The sequence below is a fragment of the Centropristis striata genome, chromosome 5, assembly GCF_030273125.1.
Source record: "Centropristis striata isolate RG_2023a ecotype Rhode Island chromosome 5, C.striata_1.0, whole genome shotgun sequence".
Taxonomy (NCBI): Eukaryota; Metazoa; Chordata; class Actinopteri; order Perciformes; family Serranidae; genus Centropristis; species Centropristis striata.
The window spans coordinates 30,518,495-30,535,379 of NC_081521.1; the positions used below are offsets into that span (position 1 = coordinate 30,518,495).

At 38.4% G+C, this 16,885-nt stretch overlaps 1 protein-coding gene across 6 annotated transcripts; it reads right to left on the reverse strand.

The window, feature by feature from the left end:
- Positions 1-7: 7 nt before the first annotated feature.
- Positions 8-9,034, reverse strand: bcas1 (brain enriched myelin associated protein 1). Of its 6 annotated transcripts, XM_059334008.1 has the most exons (9): positions 8,738-9,034; positions 7,724-7,780; positions 6,620-6,655; positions 6,129-6,335; positions 5,913-5,993; positions 2,624-2,746; positions 2,437-2,517; positions 1,882-2,091; positions 8-1,464 (listed from the first exon to the last, which is right to left on the reverse strand). In XM_059334008.1, exons 1-9 carry the CDS (start codon positions 8,756-8,758, stop codon positions 1,384-1,386), a joined length of 897 nt encoding a protein of 298 aa, XP_059189991.1. In that variant the 5' UTR covers positions 8,759-9,034; the 3' UTR covers positions 8-1,383. The 6 variants fall into 6 exon arrangements, with proteins under 6 accessions (XP_059189991.1, XP_059189992.1, XP_059189993.1 ...); XM_059334009.1 differs by lacking the exon at positions 6,620-6,655; XM_059334010.1 differs by lacking the exon at positions 5,913-5,993.
- Positions 9,035-16,885: the final 7,851 nt, after the last annotated feature.

A 16,885-nucleotide genomic window follows, 5' to 3' on the forward strand; every position in this document is an offset into this window, starting at 1 on the left:
ACAAACAAATGGTAAACATATTTATTGTCTACAAGATAGCTGAAGTTACACATACACACATACATACATATAGGCAACCAAAAGCATGATATTAATTGCACACGTGCCAAACACAAATGACTTACACCATAAGACTTCTATTAAATCACATGACACAAAGTGCTGCAATCAAATTAAAAGCTAATCGACTGTGATTTATGACTACTGCAAAACGTACCACAAGGACACTTTTGCACAATGACACCATTTTGCCACCTCAGATGCATTTGTTAACATGAACACTTACAATCAGGTCCCCACAGAACAGTAAAGATTGTGATTTTCCCATATGGCCCACTGTTAGGATACGACTGGTGTGCTTAAGTCTACATATAAGCTTACATCAGGGGTTTTCAAAGTCTCAGACTCTGGGCCTCCCCTCAGACAAAGCCTAGAAAAAGGCCCCCACCTGGTACTTAGTTTTGCTCTGGATATCTGTGGGGATGATTATGTTATGTGATCCCACAGACACTCAACAATTAAGCCAAGGTTGCTTAATATAGCTGTTTGACATAACTTCAGACTAAACCAAATGCATAAAAAGGTCTGTCCTAGTTTTTTCAAAAAACTACTACATCTTTTTAACCAAATCACATACATCTAGGTTACTCTATGTGATCTTCTTTTGAAAACTAATGTATTTTTTTTTCATTTATATTAAAAGAACCTCTCTGAAAACTGTTTGGAGCCGCCCCTGGGGAGGCCCACCTCCCACTTTGAAAACCTCTGGTCTATATTTAAAAAAAAAAAATCTGTAAGTGCAGTTTATCATATGAATATGCTCCTCTTATCAGCTCTATTTTACATATATGTCGATTTTAAGTACCTTTTTCATTTCATATTAACCTCTGCATTCCCACAACTGCTGGATTTTTCCGGTATGAACTGTAAAAATATAACTTTTATGTGTTTTTGACAAACTAAATGCTGAAAGTAAAGCATGGAAATTGCATAAGCCCAGTATGTTAGCGCACAAGAACAGAGAGAGGTCATATTTAATGTCTGTAGAAAATGTTTCACACTCAAATTGCTATACTTGTCAAGACATTTATATGACCAAAATATATATATATCTTAACAACCTCGCCTTTGACCATTTCAAATAACCACTTGTTTAGCAACCTGCCCACTGTTTGTCTTTCTCCCAACTTGCTTTTATCCTTCCAGTCACTTTCCCTTCCATATTGTAACTTCTAAACAGTAACAAAAACAAAAAAAATGTAGTTAAAGTAATTCCATAAGAGTTGAAAGGGGGATAAGACAAAGAGAGATAGTAAAGAGCATGTAAGAGCGAGAAAGAGAAAAGGGGTTCTGTACAGGGGAACGTCACTGTTGGTTCTGGTTTCATTTGGCCTTCTCAGCTGCAGGAGCAACAACCACTGGCTCTGTCTGGACCCCGGCATCTGTCGAGTTACGTTTCTGACCCTGAAATTAAAAGGGAAAAATTGTAAATGTTTTTTCATTACACTATCTACTGTACTAATATTTTGTTTAACCCATTATATATTTATTTGGATTTGACACAAGAGACACAAGAGGGCTTAAATTGTTGTGAGGAAAAAAATCTAATATTGGTGTGTTTTTCAAACAGTATCCTCTTATTTTCTCACTTTTGTCTTTTTATTAAACTGCATTGCTTGCAACACTGCATAGAATATGTGTCCCATGATTACATTTTGAACTGTAAGTTATGAAAACAATCACATGCTGTGCACTTCACTGTGAAATATGGCCCTCACTTGTAGTTAGTTTATGATTTGTTGCTGCCATCTAGTGGAGATTAAGCTACAATATACTGCATTGTGCAGGAATAGTCTGAAAAGTCAAGGGGAATCCTTTTACCAGAATTTTAAAGAGCAGATTGATGGAGTTCCTCTTCTCCAGTTTTTTGGGCACGTTGGCTGCATCATCTCCAGCTTGGGAGGCCACTGAGGCCAGTTTGTTATCTACGGGTGCATCTGATGCCTTGGCTGCTGCTTTGGGTTCCTCCTTGGCTTTGGCTGTCTCTGCTGCTGCAGCTGGTGCAGGGGTCTCCTTCTTTGGTTCTGCAGCCTGAAAGTGTTGTGGTGCGTAATGAAAAAGTGAATAATTCCAGTCCTGGAGCAGCCTTCTGTATCACTGCATGACAATATCTGATGTGCTCCACACATTAAGCGCAGATGGACTTTGACATGACATCAGGTGTTACATTTGAAGCGACATTACAATAGACCAGCTGTTAGGATCCAGTGTGTCTTAGTGACGGCAACATTATGAGCAATGATGGTATGATTTTCAAATATAATAACAAATGGAAATAACACTTCTGCCATGAAAGTTGTTTTAAGCGCAGGTTTTAATACCACATGTAACTGATGAAATTACTGATTAATAATGCGTCTATTTCACTGTATTTACCACTCCAGTTGTTCTCCTGAGGAGCCGAACTCCACTTGTGGAGGCTGCCTGGACTTTTGTGGTCATGTGGTCTAACAGTACCTCAAATTCACATGAATTTGTTACTTTCTGTTTATTAATTCTGCCACAATTCATACTTACAAGATTTTCAGATATTTTGATAAGGCTTAAGTGAATACGTCCTTACTTTAGGCTTGAAGAGAGACAAGAAGGATGCTTTTGTGGCTGGTTTCTTCTCTTCCTGAACAGGCGGTGGCGGTTCTTGCTTTGCAGCAGCCTCGAGGGTTCCAGCTTTTGAGGGATCCACCTTCTTTTATCAGAGAGGAAAATACATGTCATGAGGTATTTACGAATTAAAGGTATGACCATGACTGAAGCTTAAAAAGTGAGGGCAGGAGCTGCCACCTGTGACGTTGAAAGAAGAAGTAAAAGGGGGAAAAGTCCAGGCAGAAATTAGGCAAAAAACCCTGATAACAACCAGCCCCTGTAAGAATGAAGAAGCCCACAACATCATGCACAAAAGTAAATGTTATTGTCAGAAAGAGGAAAAAGACAATAAAAGACAGAAAATTGAATGTCTCCACTGAAAATTTCTCCCTGGAAAAAAAGTTTGACACATCAGAAAATAAGCTTTTTTGATTTCTTGCCAAGAGATTAGAAGATAAATACAATTTTCATACTTGTAACAGGATGCAGGAGACGGTTAGCTTATCTGAGCATAAGGAATAGAAACAGGGGGAAACAACTAGCACAGCTATGTCCAAGTGTCTTATCTTGTTGTTGTTATGCTTATCTTTCTGTTGGCCTTTATGTATGTCATCTTTAGAGTTGTTTATAATCAGATTTTGTTACCCTCAGACTGAGTCAGGCTAGCTGTTTCCCTCTGTTTCCAGCCTTTATGCTAAGCTAAGGTAAGCTAACCAGCCGTCTGTTGCCTCATACACAGTTGAGAGTTATATTCTCTGCTAACTCTTGGCAAGAAAGCAAATAAGCGTAAAATACGTTGAACTCCTCTTTGTTACCTCAGCTTCTACTTCTGGCTGCAGTACCTCTTCCACTGTCTGAAGGGAAGGAGAAATTATTTGTTTTCCCATAATTTGAGATGCTGTATGAAAAGCAATAAATCATAGACTGACTCCTCTGTCATGATGGAAATTTACCACATTCAAAAAATAGGTAATACAATTTGGTAAGGTCTTTTAACAAATTAATCAATCAGTGGATAAAAAAATCTTTGACTGCAAATGCCAAATTTCACATGTTAACTGGAATGAGTGAAAGATTATTTTTGGTTCAATACATCTGGTACAACATCATGTCAGAGGTGCCTGTAGAGTGAGGAAAATTAAAAATTAATATTCCAGAGCACTTCCTGCTCATTTACCTGCTCTTCTACAACTGGCTGTGCCACCTCCTCTGCTGTCTCAGGGGCTTCAACATTACTTTCACTCTGAGCAGATGCAAATTAATAAGAACATGTGAAATAAAAATCTATGCAACTTAAAACACGGTGATGTGATATAATGAGGAAGATTATTCCACTACCTAAAAAACCCCATGATTGAGAACTCTCCTTTGATTTACCTGAACTTCTACAACTGGCAGTGCCACCCCGTCTGTTGTCTCAGGAGGTTCAACATTATTTTCACTCTGAGCAGAATCAAATGGATTAAGAACATATGAAAAAAAAAGTCTTTACAGATTAGAACATGGTGATGTGATCAGAAGATTGCTCCCCTCCCTGAAAAAAAGATTCTCTTTTGATTTACCTGGACCTCTACAACTGGCTCTGGCTCTTCCACTGGTGTCTCCTGCAGAATAAAACTACTTTTTTATTCTGAAGAGATGCAGATTAATGTGGACATGTGAAAGTGCTGTAGTCTTCTGTATAGGGCATGTCTGTTATGAACACAGCTTGTTCAAAATAAGACATTTTAGAATACATTACAGACTGAGCATGCTGTCTACAGTAGTTTACCTGTACTTCTACAACTGGTTGTACCTCTACTTCGATTGCTGGCTGTGGTGGTGCATCCTTGATTGGCTGCAGGACAGTGAAGGGATTCTTATTGTTAGTAAAAGCCAACAACACAGACAGGAAATGGCCCCCAAAACAGAGAAAATGCTTTATTAATGAAATGCTTAATATGTTAGCATGGCGATGAATGCTGACTAATATGAAATGGTTAAAGGAATAATTAAACATTTTGGCAAACATTTATGTGCTTTCAAGGGTCAAGGGTTAGGTGAGTTCAAACCAACCTCATGTGTCTGAGCTAAGTATGGAGCTCAGGCCAAGGGGCAGTTAGCTTAGCTTAGCATAAAGACTAGAAGCTGAGGGAAAGAGCTAGCCTGCTGGCAATGTCGAAAGTTTGTGAATATACCTACCAACAACTGTATAAGGTCACTAACTGACCCTTCGCTAAACTTCCACCACTTTATTGTTAGCCACTGCTTCATCGTCAAGCTGTTAGAGCTAGTATGAAGACCACACTGTCACTAACTGCACTCCCTGAAGGAATATTATTTCCCTCCAATGCATCATTCAGAGAATCACACTTAAACGCTGTTTAACTATGGCTAGCTCGAAATCCACAAAACCAGCCTGAAGGTAAAGAAAAACTGCCACAATTGTATAAGAATCTATGGAAAAAAAAGCTGTATAGATGTTGGTCTGAGCTGGCCGATGTTACGCTATGACTGGCCAGTCTGCATTTGAGGGGCAGGACTAGCGAAGGGTTAATTTAACCAAATATTATTTGTTTAATCCATACGAAATTTAAGCTTAAAGCTGTAACTTTTTTTAATATAGTCACTGAACGTAGAAGAATGTAGCTAGCGTAGGCCTATGGCAGGCATCAAAACATAGACAGTTATTTGAACTTTGATTCAGCATGACAAGTGAAAAATATGAGTTTGAACTCCTACAATAATCTAGGATTCAGGCTAGCAGTTGCCCTGTTTCTAGTCTTTATGCTTAGCTAAGATAATTGTCTAGCGTAGCTTCAGACTTAGATTACAGACGAGAGTGGTATTGATCTTCTCATCTAACTCCAGGCAAGTAAGAAAGCAAGTAAAAATATGTTTTTTTCCCCAAAAAGTCAAACTTTAATAATTAATACCATTTCCTTGGGAATATGCTAATATGTATCATGGAAACGTGGTCTATGGTAGAAACAGTGTTGCTAATATGAAGCTTTTTTCCAGATAAACCATTTGACAATTTTGACACTATTACTATTATTAGAAATAGCTCCCTGACAAGTCACTTTTTTGTGCAACAAAAGTGCAACAAAAACCTGATTCTCTTGAATGAGGTTCAAAGCAGGATACATTCTTCCCTACACAATTGCTGAATCTTCCAGCTTGAAAACAACAAATTGTTCAGTTTCTGCCACCTCAAGACAAGCCAGCTCTTGTTCAGTTAGTAGCAGGATGAGCCACGGTCAGTGTGAGAATATGATAATCTACCGTACCACTGCTGCAGACTTGGCTGGGGCATTGCCTCCACATGCTGAAGCACCCTTGCCTTTGAATGCCTTGACACCTAGCAGTACCTCAAATTCACATACAGTACATTTCACACGATTATAATTTGAGTTCACTGTGGAACATACACTCACTGAAAGTCTACATTAATCAGCATACCTTAAAATATTGATACTGAAATGTCCAGTTAGCTGTTTATTTACCTTTGGACGGAAGAAGCTGCTCAGAGCAGCTTTGGCTGATTTTCCTTTTGAGGACTCAGGTTCCTTTGCAGCAGCTTTTGGTTCTGCCTTTGGTGAGGGTTTGGCAGCTGGCTCTCCCTTTATTTCCATTTTGGGTGGCTCTGGAGGAGGTGGTGGTGGGATAGACATTCCTTTGGGTGCTGCAGGCGGCTCAGATACCTGTGCAACCTATGCAAGGGAGAGCAGGTGTCAAAGTAATGGATGTCCACATACAGTCACATTTACCTGCAAATACATTTCAAGATGCAAATTTTTATGAAAGGTATGCTATGATAAATGCAAAGCAGACTAATGTACTTTAGAAAATACGTTAACTATTAGTATCAGTATGTAGAATGCAACATTAGCAAAAAAAAAGAAGAGAATTTCTGAAAGTTAACTGAGCCCAACTCTTGTACATTTCTCTTGTGAAATAAAAACAAATTAAAACACTTTATTGGCAATGTGCTCACAGTGGTTGTTGCTGCTGGTTGGGTCTCCTTCTGGGACTATTTGGCAACAGAAAAAGGAAGCAGTTAGAGAAATAAAGTTGAACTGAAGCAAACAATGATCAGCAAAAGCATGCGAACATGTCCTGTGAGAACTAATTGGATCTTTATGTATTAAATGTTCTCTTTTAGAATCAGGGATATTGTAAATACAAACTGAAAGAGAAATGGACAGTAATGAATGCCAGCTAGCAACCTGAAAAGAAGGTGACCCCTCTGTACAATACATAATCCATTTACTTTATAATGAACTAGTCAAATAATCAATCAGCCGCTAACATTACTGAGTTTACTGATACAGCTCTGTAAACTAAAATAAGCATGAAATGAAAATGGATATTGCCATAACCCAGTCACATTGCATAGTTCTGCAAACCACAGGCAACTCTCAACATTTTTAACCACAAATTTGTTAAATATGAATGTTTGGACATCTGACATTCTCATTGCGACACAGGATGACCACTGCTTTTTGGACACTTTAAAAACACTTTAGTTAGGCACCAAAACCACTTAAAACAACAGGGTCCGAATTATAAACAATAATTCCAGACATAACTTCTAACAATTGGACCTGGGACGCGAAACATCAGTCACCCAGTTTAAAGTCCTGGGTTGGTTGGTCCAATCCACCTCACCTTGAGGTGGACCTACACGGTTTTTAAAAATCATATTGGTTTTGTAAGATTAAGTTGTAGAATCGTATCTGTTGTTTACAGAACTGTACAATGTCAACATTTTTTGCTGGCGACTGAACTCTATTGTGAGATAGGGCATGGCCTTGACCTTGGCCAAGGTGAAAATGCCCTATCTTAAAATTTTAACAAAAGTGAAAAATAATTTGTGTATTTGCCCCTTGATTGAGATACATTCAAAATGTGTTGTTCCTTGACCAATCCTACACCCTTCTACCAAGTTTCATGAAAATCGGACTAGTTCTTTTCCTGTAATCCTGCTGAAAAACAAACAAATCCATCCAAAAATATAACATACGGTGGAATGTCATGGTTGATTGAACAATTGAAATGTTTTGATATGAGCTGTAATGCTTCATAAATATCTGTTCACCTGGTCTTTTGTGGCATCAGGAGTAGCTGTTTCCTTTTTGGTTACTTTGGGAGTCACCTGTGCAACAAGAAAAGAAAAAAAATAAATTTTCAATCATTTTTATCCATGCCAGACAGAAAATAATAAGAAAAGCAAAAATGCATATCCTTAAAACGTTTAATGTTTATTCATAATGTTATTGCATATAGCTGAGATGAAGCTGCAGTGGAAAACAAAGTCAGTGTATATAGCTGATGTAAGAGGAACAGAAAAATAATTATTTAGATAAAACAGAAGCCTTTCATGAATGCAGACATAGGCCTTTATGATACGCTAACTGAGGCGCACTGAGGTTCCTGACAGAGCACATACAGTACATGCGCTGTCATTGTGACAGCCATTGTGCTCCGGAGATGGCGTAGGCCTGCCCTCGCTCTATCTTCACAAATCTCAACTTCCAACTGCACAGGCCTCCCTTGTGAGCTCACACTATGGGTTGAACAATAGGCCACCACATTCCCGCATGTTCAGAGACTTGATTAGCATGGGGCTAGGGCAATGGTAACTCTTTAAAACGGCATGAATCCAAAAGACAGCATGATGAAGAGGAAATACAATAGCTGCTTGTTGTAGGTTTTCCATCAGGCGCTGTCATCGTGGCAGATTTTGTTATGGATACCTAGAGTGCCATAAAACTCCCTTTTTACATACTTCAAAAATAAGAAGTCACAAATCAAATTGAAAAATCTTCACTGTTGGGTTTATTATCATTGATCCCTCTCTGTCAGACAAATGACCAAATGTCTTACCAAATGTGAGGCTTTAAATAAAAATTAGAACACACATTTTCATTTTTGTTGTTTGAGCATCTGTTTGTCTTCAGTAATAATCAGACATAACAAAAGTTGATTTGTTTTTTTGCTTTTCATTACAGCAATTCTTCAATTTATTTTCCCAAAGCAGTCTAATTTTAAAAGCAATTAGCAATATCAAGTGCAGATACACACACTAAATTTCTTAATTTGTGTCACTTACTAGTGTTTTGAAGAAGTTCATAACTGTTGGCTTCTCTGGGTCACCGTCAGCTTGGTTTTCCACAGGTTCACTGTTTCCGTTGTCAGTTTCAGGAGCTTTTTCTTCCTCTGGACCCGGGTCTGGAGTCACGCTCTCTGGCTCCGTTAATGATTCTGATTCTTGCTTTACGTTAGCTGTCTCCTATGGACCATCACAAAGAATTAGCCTTTGAGAATTATGTTAGAGGAGCGCAGCTGATAATGCAAGCAGTGAGTGTCTTAATCGCAGCATTGAGATGGGAGCACAATTCCAACCATGCCTCTGCCTACTCGGGGCATTGTCAACAATCAGCCTTTTATTAATGTGTGTGTCCCACCCCTCACTCATTGATATTCAACAATGTGCGAGAGTTATGCCCTGAGAAATGCCAGGAAACTCAAATACCTTGCTGTGTTTTGATGGTGGGTATCTTTAATTTTTACAGAACTGACCAATTTGGACTTTAAGATCATTTTTAGTAAATTTGTTAACAATTTTCCTTCTGTTTGGCCTGATCTGGATGTCATATTGCGAACCCCTTTCAGATCCAATTCAGCCCATTCAGATTTTGAAAGTTTGGAGTCTATAAGGGCTATGAATAGCATGGTGGAAGAATATGAAGGCCCTTGTCATGCTTAGTTATTTTTCACTTACATTTTTTGGATTGGTACCATTTGTTGCACTAATTTGATACAGAATTTAACCAATTTTGACAGCATGAGAATTGATAAAAAATTATAGAAAGTTTATATTTATTTTTTAGTTTATAATTCCCTCAAAAATCACATTGTGATCCAAGATCCTGAGAAACACCACAGAATGCTCTTGGTCTCTAGTTAAAGTAAAACTAGAGTAAATTAAAATTTCATGAGGCTCCGATTTTCCTAGAGGTCACAGCAGGTCATTGAGGACACGTTTTTAAAAAATGGTAACAATTGATTCCTTAGGTCTTCTAATGTCACTGGACACCATATCAAAGAATATGTATTTTCAATGTACCATTAAAACTGAGCCTGCTACAGTCTCTAAAAGACAGTCTTGTTAGGAGGGTTGGGGTTCTCCCCTGCCCCCTTTAGAACCACCATTGCTGAGAGCAGGTATCATTTGTCACTAAACACAGGTCAAAAGGGTGCAAATAAATAATGAACAAAATCATGATTGAATAAAACGTTTTCCGTTTTCATTTTATTAGAAAATGTTAACATTAAACACATGATATAGATTTAGATCAATATTTATTTGGAAACAAAAAAAATGGACAATTCCATCAACATTTTACTACTCCTCTTCCTTTGGGGCCACGTGAATAGTAACAGTAATATCGTATCCTCGTGCAGTTAGCCTTAAACTACCAAGCGCGTATGCTGATTCTTCGACAGCTAATAAACAAAAAGATTGCAACCTGTAAACTAATGCTTCCATATCTGTTCTTGAAACACTTTGTGAGTCTGGTGTTGAATCCCTCGAGTTCACACTTGATTCATCCTCTGTCTCCTCTTCAGTCTCATCCTGTGTGGTGATCTCTGGTGCTTCCTCCTCTGAACTCACAAGGGTACATTCAGCAGCAACAATGTCTTCTGTAAGGATTTCTTCTACGATGCTCTCAAGAACAGCCTCAGCACACTCATCTGAAGAGGTATCTTCAGAGTTCTCCTCAAGGGCAGCTAAATCAGCACCAGAATGGTCAGTTTCTTGCATTATGCCTTCTGTAACTTCTTCAAATGTCTCATGGAAGACCAGCATGCCGATTTTTGGTTGTTGCTCGAGAAGGCACACACTCTCCACCACTGGCTCCTCAGAGATGACCTGATTGGAAACAGTTGGCACTTCAGCTGGGGTGACGTTCTCCTCTACAAGTTGGACTGAAATGCAAGTCTCAGATTCCTCTGTATCGTCTGTCAATGGCACAGGTTCCTCAACTGGGCTTTTATTCTCCTCTACAGGTTCGTCTGAGATCACAGGGATTTGTTGGAGTGTTTCAATGCTCTCAGCTTGTGGCAAAACTTCTGTGTCTTCTCCTGATTCATCAACAACTGATATGCAAGCAGACTGCAACCTAATAATTAATGTTTCCATGTCTGAATTCGTAGCACTTTGTGAGTCTGGTGTTGAATCTGTTGAGTTCACACTTGATTCATCCTCTGTCTCCTCTTCAGTCTCTCCCCGTGTGATGATCTCTGGTGCTACCTCCTTTGAAGTCATAAGGGTACAGTCAGCCACAACAACATCTTCTGTGCTGATTTCTTCTACAATGGTCTGAAGAACAGCCTCAGTGCACTCTGACAAAGCCTCACCTGAAGAGGCCCCTTTAGAGTTGTCCCCAACGGCAGATAAAACAGCACCGGAATGGTCAGTTTCTTGCATTAACTCTTCTGTAACTTCATCTTCTAATGCCGTGTCATTTTCTTCCGAGGGTACTACAGGGCTGGCAACCCAGGTGACGTCTCCTCCAGTGGTATCTTCCTCAACTCTTTCTGGCATTGCATCAAATTCATTTGACAAAGCCTCAATCGCCTCTTCATTCATCTCCTCAGCAACTTCAAATGGCTCTTCTGGAATGACAAGAGGAGGTTCTTGATCTCCTGAAAGGGGCACAAAGGTTGTTGCAGTGATGATCTCTTCTTCTGTGAGGATGCCATTGTCCAATGCAAGCTCCTGAAAAGTGATGGCCCTGTATTCAAATGCTTGAGAGAGGACATCAATTGCTGCGTCCAGCATCAAAACACCATCGTCTTGGACAAGAGTCAGTTCAAGTCTTTCTGGTCCCGCATCAGCTATCACATCTTCACCGACCTCCGCATTCTCATCCATAGTCATGTCTTCAAGAATATACTCAGGCGTGACTTCATCGTCAGGAAAGCTTAGAGTATCTTCAGCAACTTCCTCAGTGATGATAAAGTTATTGACAGGTGGTTCCACAATAATAATTTCTTCTTCAGGGCAAGTATCACATTTATCTGAAGGCTGATCATCTGTTTTATGTTGTTCATGTATTCCTTGAACATCCTCAACTGCAACAGCATCGGCAGTGATCTCTTCATCAGCAGAGTCCACATTAACTAGAGGCATCGTCACAAGCGGAACAGGAAGTTCATCCACAGGCATGTCTGTCATTGCAGGTTTAGGATTTGGCAGCTCACAAACAACCGCCAAGATTGTTTCCATCACAGTAGTCACTGCCTCTTCGTCTGGGGTTGGAACACCATTTGCTTCCTGGGCCTCAGGAGTGACAGAGTTAGACTCGGGCTCAGTGGTTTCAATCAGCACGACATCAGATGACATCTCTCCAGCTCCTTCACCATTGTCTTTGGTAATGTCTTCATCTGCACTTGGCCTTGATGTGTTTACAGCAGCAAAGTTAGCAGATTGAGGAACAGTAGCGAAAACCGCCTCAACACAATCTGCCACCACTTTGGGAAGACCAGAAAAGACATCCAATGGCAGAGTCTCCTCAATGTTTTTTTCCTCTGCAACTATTACATCTTCCACAATGGATTCATTTGGGTAAAATTCTGGTTCTGTAGCAATTTCTTGCACAGTTTCCTCAAGTCCGTTTACAGTCTCTTCTTCAGGATCATAGTTTTTGATGTCAGTAACTTCAACCAGCTCCGCTCTGAACATTATATTCTCATACACAAAGCTCTCCATGACCACTCCTTCATTGATGATCCCAACTGTCTGCCTGTTTTCCATTGAACTCTCTTCAACAACCTCCTCAGCAGTGACAAAGCTTGACTCATTCAGCTGATCTTCTTCATTTGCTGTTGCTTCCAAGATAACTACCTCTTCCACTGGGTTCTCAGTATTGGTGGTTTTAACATCATCCCCTTCACCAGTTTGCGTTGAGATATGTGATCCAATTTTTCTATCTGTTTGCGTGGATGTTTCAGCTTTTGGATATAGATATTCAAAGTCTTCCCGGTGCACATCAATGATCACGGTGGCAGCTTCCTCGCGACATACGTTGGACTCCTTTATTATAAAAATCAACATGTGTGTTTAGATAAAATACAGTTTTTTGTTTCCGGGACACACATAAGACAGCCATGTGCTTGATCACACTGTGACAGAGACAGCAGAAAAATCAGAAATATCTCTCAGTAATTCAATTGTTTTGTGATTTTGTTAGCTGACTAAATCAAAGTGATTTTCGGAAATTTGGCAGGCAGATTATTTTGTATTAGAAAGCATTAAAGGGACTGGATTTTTTAAAGTGGGGTTGTATAAGGTTCTTATCAACAATTAGTGCATTCACAGTCAGTTGGCATGCCCCCAGTTTGAAGAACCAGGCAGCGGTACCAGCACGGAAGCTAAGCAATGTAATAAACACATTTTTTAATATATATTTTTACTGTTTTATTTTGGCGGCAGACATCCCTTACTGATGGCAACCTGAAGTCATTATATCCATGTATTCTCTCTTTAAAGCCACAACCTCCTTTGACAAAAACAGTAATTTTAACTTTCAGAACAAAGATGTTTCTGGTCTACCACTGCCTCGATCAGTTAGTTAGTTAGTGTCATTGTGTGACTTTGATTAATCTAAACTAACCCTTTAAAACACACCCAATAACCCCAACAGACTAACTAATCGAGGCAGTGGTAAAGCAGAAACGTCTTTGTTCTGTGAGGTAAAATAACTCTAGTCGGGTGGCTATGAAGATAGCATGGATAGATACAGCTTAAATTCCTCATCGGAAAAGGCTTTCTGAGGTAAAGATAAAGTGGTGAAACCATTCGAAATATAGTGTAACCGATACTGATTATTTTATTAGGTGGCTAAAATCCATTTAACCACTGCCCCAGTCCACAGCAGTGCATTGCTTAGCTTTCGTACTGGTGCCTGCTTCTTTAAACTGTGTCAACAAATCCAATTATCAGACTAAAAACAACAATGCAATAGTCAATTTTTCTATGCATCTTATATTAATCTTAAATTCCCTATCAGCACTTAGCCCAAAATAAAGAAATTTAGTTTAACAAAATAATTTTGTGCAACAGTGTTACTTGTATATTTTGTAAAATATTAAAATGTATAAAATATAAGATTGGAGCTCTATCGCACAGGGGAATCAGATATATCAGGCAACATAAACAACACATTTTTGGTTTTTGTCTTTTCATTGGATTTGTTGACAATAAGAACTATATAGGAGATCATCTTTTAAAAATAAACTCGGAAATATGCACTCACCGGCTGTGGATCAGTGGTTGGAAGACTTACATCCTTTTGATCTGTTAGCTCCTGTTTGATGGTTTCAATAACTTCAGAAACAACTGGAGCATCAGCAAGTGTACCGTCCGATTCAATTATCGTGAAGTCAGGTTCAGTCGAGTCTGTGGCAAGCTTTAAAGAAAAGGGCTCGGTATTTTGTTGGACTGTGGTCTCATTGTTAACTGCAAAACAAAAGAAGAATTAATGATCAAAATGTGAACAAAAGGGTTTGCAATATAAGACTGGAACCTGTAATAACCAAACTGATTGACAACTGTTTTCTAGGCGAGACATTACAGGCAGAAACAATGTTTTTTTTGCGTACTGGTCAATTTTGGGATTTGAGATTTTGCACATTTTTATATAAAAAGTTTTGTGGTCATATGTATTATTTACCCTAGGCTGTTTTCTCCAAACTTCCCAGTTTCATTCCTATATATATTCTGAAGGATTTTACAGAGGGCTTTGTTCATCTATCATTCATAGCCTGATATTTTATTCCTAATAAAATGGTGAAAATGTTTTTTTTATGGCTGTTTTGTAATTTATGAAGTGTTAAAAAGAGACATCTAATATCCCCTCTGTAAAAACTTTTGACTGCAATATGTCAACAAAATGAAACAAGAATTTTGAACGTGGCTTTATTCAGCTTTATTTCTCTTCTGGAAATCTCTGAAAATTAGAACATATTTGATAACATAATGCCTCATGGTCATATTTCAGAACAATAATAATGTTAATGTAATAGTTAATTATTATTAAGTAAACAACTGGGGAGGTTTCATGTTTGTACCTGTTAGTTCAAATGGTTGTGTTAAGATGCAATTTATAGTTATAAGTTTTACATTTATAGATTGAATAAATAATGACTTCTTTATATGTCAAAATATATCTAATTTGGAGTTTGAATAACTTCTCATGTCTGGATTGCCCATGTTGTAGTCATGTGAGTGCGCATCTGCTTTATTAAAGAAGTTCAAAGCTGTCATGTCTTTAAATATCAATGCTGATTTGAATGTTAAGCTCCTTGATAGCAACATTAAACTCATGCATAATTTCCACTCTGCAACAATCCATGAAGTAAACATGGGCTAGTCAATTCAAGAAAGTGACATTAAACTTATCTGCAGGGTCAACATTAGCTCTTAGACAAACTCAGGCTCCAGTGGGAATCCTGCAGAGACACTAACCACATCATGACAGGTCAAATAGTGGCTTCTTGTAAGTGGCTGAGACTACGCCTATAGTTTACATTAGAAGACTCAAGGCACCGTCCAGCTGTGAGTCACTGTGTTTGCAGAGTATTATAAAAGTCCAAGGAACTAATCCAGCATAGACATGAAAAGATCAGCTGATTTTATCTGTCAGCGAATGATGCACAGTATTTTCCCACCAAGCAACATAGAATTAAACAGAAGAAACACAGTCAAAATGAGTCTAATCTTCTGTTATACTCAGAGGAAAGAGTGTCTGTATTTATTTCTGTTATATTACACTTAAAGTTGACATTTAAATATCTAACTCACGAGAAATCTCCACTCCATCAGCTTTGATGTTTGCAGAGATGCCATTCGCTGATCCATTCTCATGCTTCCCAGAAATTGTCCCATTCTTTAAAAGAAAATAAAGAAATATAGTTTAGGTCAGCATAATGGGTCACATTTCACCAAAAACACTACTATAATTAACATCTACTATTCCATGTGCATACCCTTGATTCAGAGGCGGCGGAGCTACAGATATAACATTACAGGTTTTTGTATAACTTTTAATAAAATGTTACCTTCTTCAGCTCTTTGCTTTTGGAGTTCTCGTTCCCCATGTTTTTCCCAGTCAAGACCTACAGGCACAGGCTCCTTAGCTCAGAATTAACTGAAACAAATAGAGGAAAAACCTGAAATATTGTCCTGTTACGTAAACAAGAAACGATACTCTGCAAACTTACTTTAAACAGTAGTTAGTAGTAGGCATCATCTTAAGTGTCATGCAGTGTCATGGAAATATCTTACCTTGTTCCTCCTCTGCAAGTCAGGCAAGTGATGTCCTTCTTGAAAAAAATATGTAAAGAGGCTGTCACTCTGTCAGAGACATGGGCCAGCTGGTCCTTCCCAACTGTACACAGAGTGTCTTTAACAGCCTATTATGTGTGCTTAAAAACTGGGTGGGACCTTTTTTTTTAAGTAATCAATTGGATTTCCTCTTTTAAAAAGCTCACTGTCCGCCCGACAGAGTGCTGGTGCTCTTTTTAGTAAAGGCTCATGATTAGCTCATTGTAATCTCTGTGCGAATTCTCTGAAAATACTCCGACATGATCATAATGTGGTTACACTCTAATCAATCACACGATGATAAGGCGGTGCAGCTGTGAAGTAACAGGATGCATATTAAGGATATTGGCCTGGCACACTTCCACACTATCAAAACAAAATATTGCTTATTTAAGCATTTTGTCATTTAAGGTAATTACTCTATAAATAGATTATTTGAGTTGTTTCATTACAGCATTAAAAAATATATTTTTTGATAAACCATGTATTTTCATTGTGCAGTCAAGGGAAAATTAATCTTTTTTTTTTTTTTAATCTGGAAAAAAACAAACTATTATATTATATTATATTATATTAGATAATTGACAACAATAATGAAACTCATGTGCCTTAAAGTGTCAACTGTATTTCTTTGATATTATTTAATTGAGCTTTTTGAGTTGCAAAGAGGAATTATCTGCTTTATCATCAAAGCCAATCAAGAAATACAAAGAGCTCTGTAATGAAATCATCTGTTCTTCAAGACCTCCACAGTCATATTTAAATGTCTTGTCAATGCATCAATACAAACAGGCCTGTCTGAGACACGTTCAGGGATCAAAGACAAACTGACTTCAGTTCATCAACTGATTCCTTCCTTCTTTCATT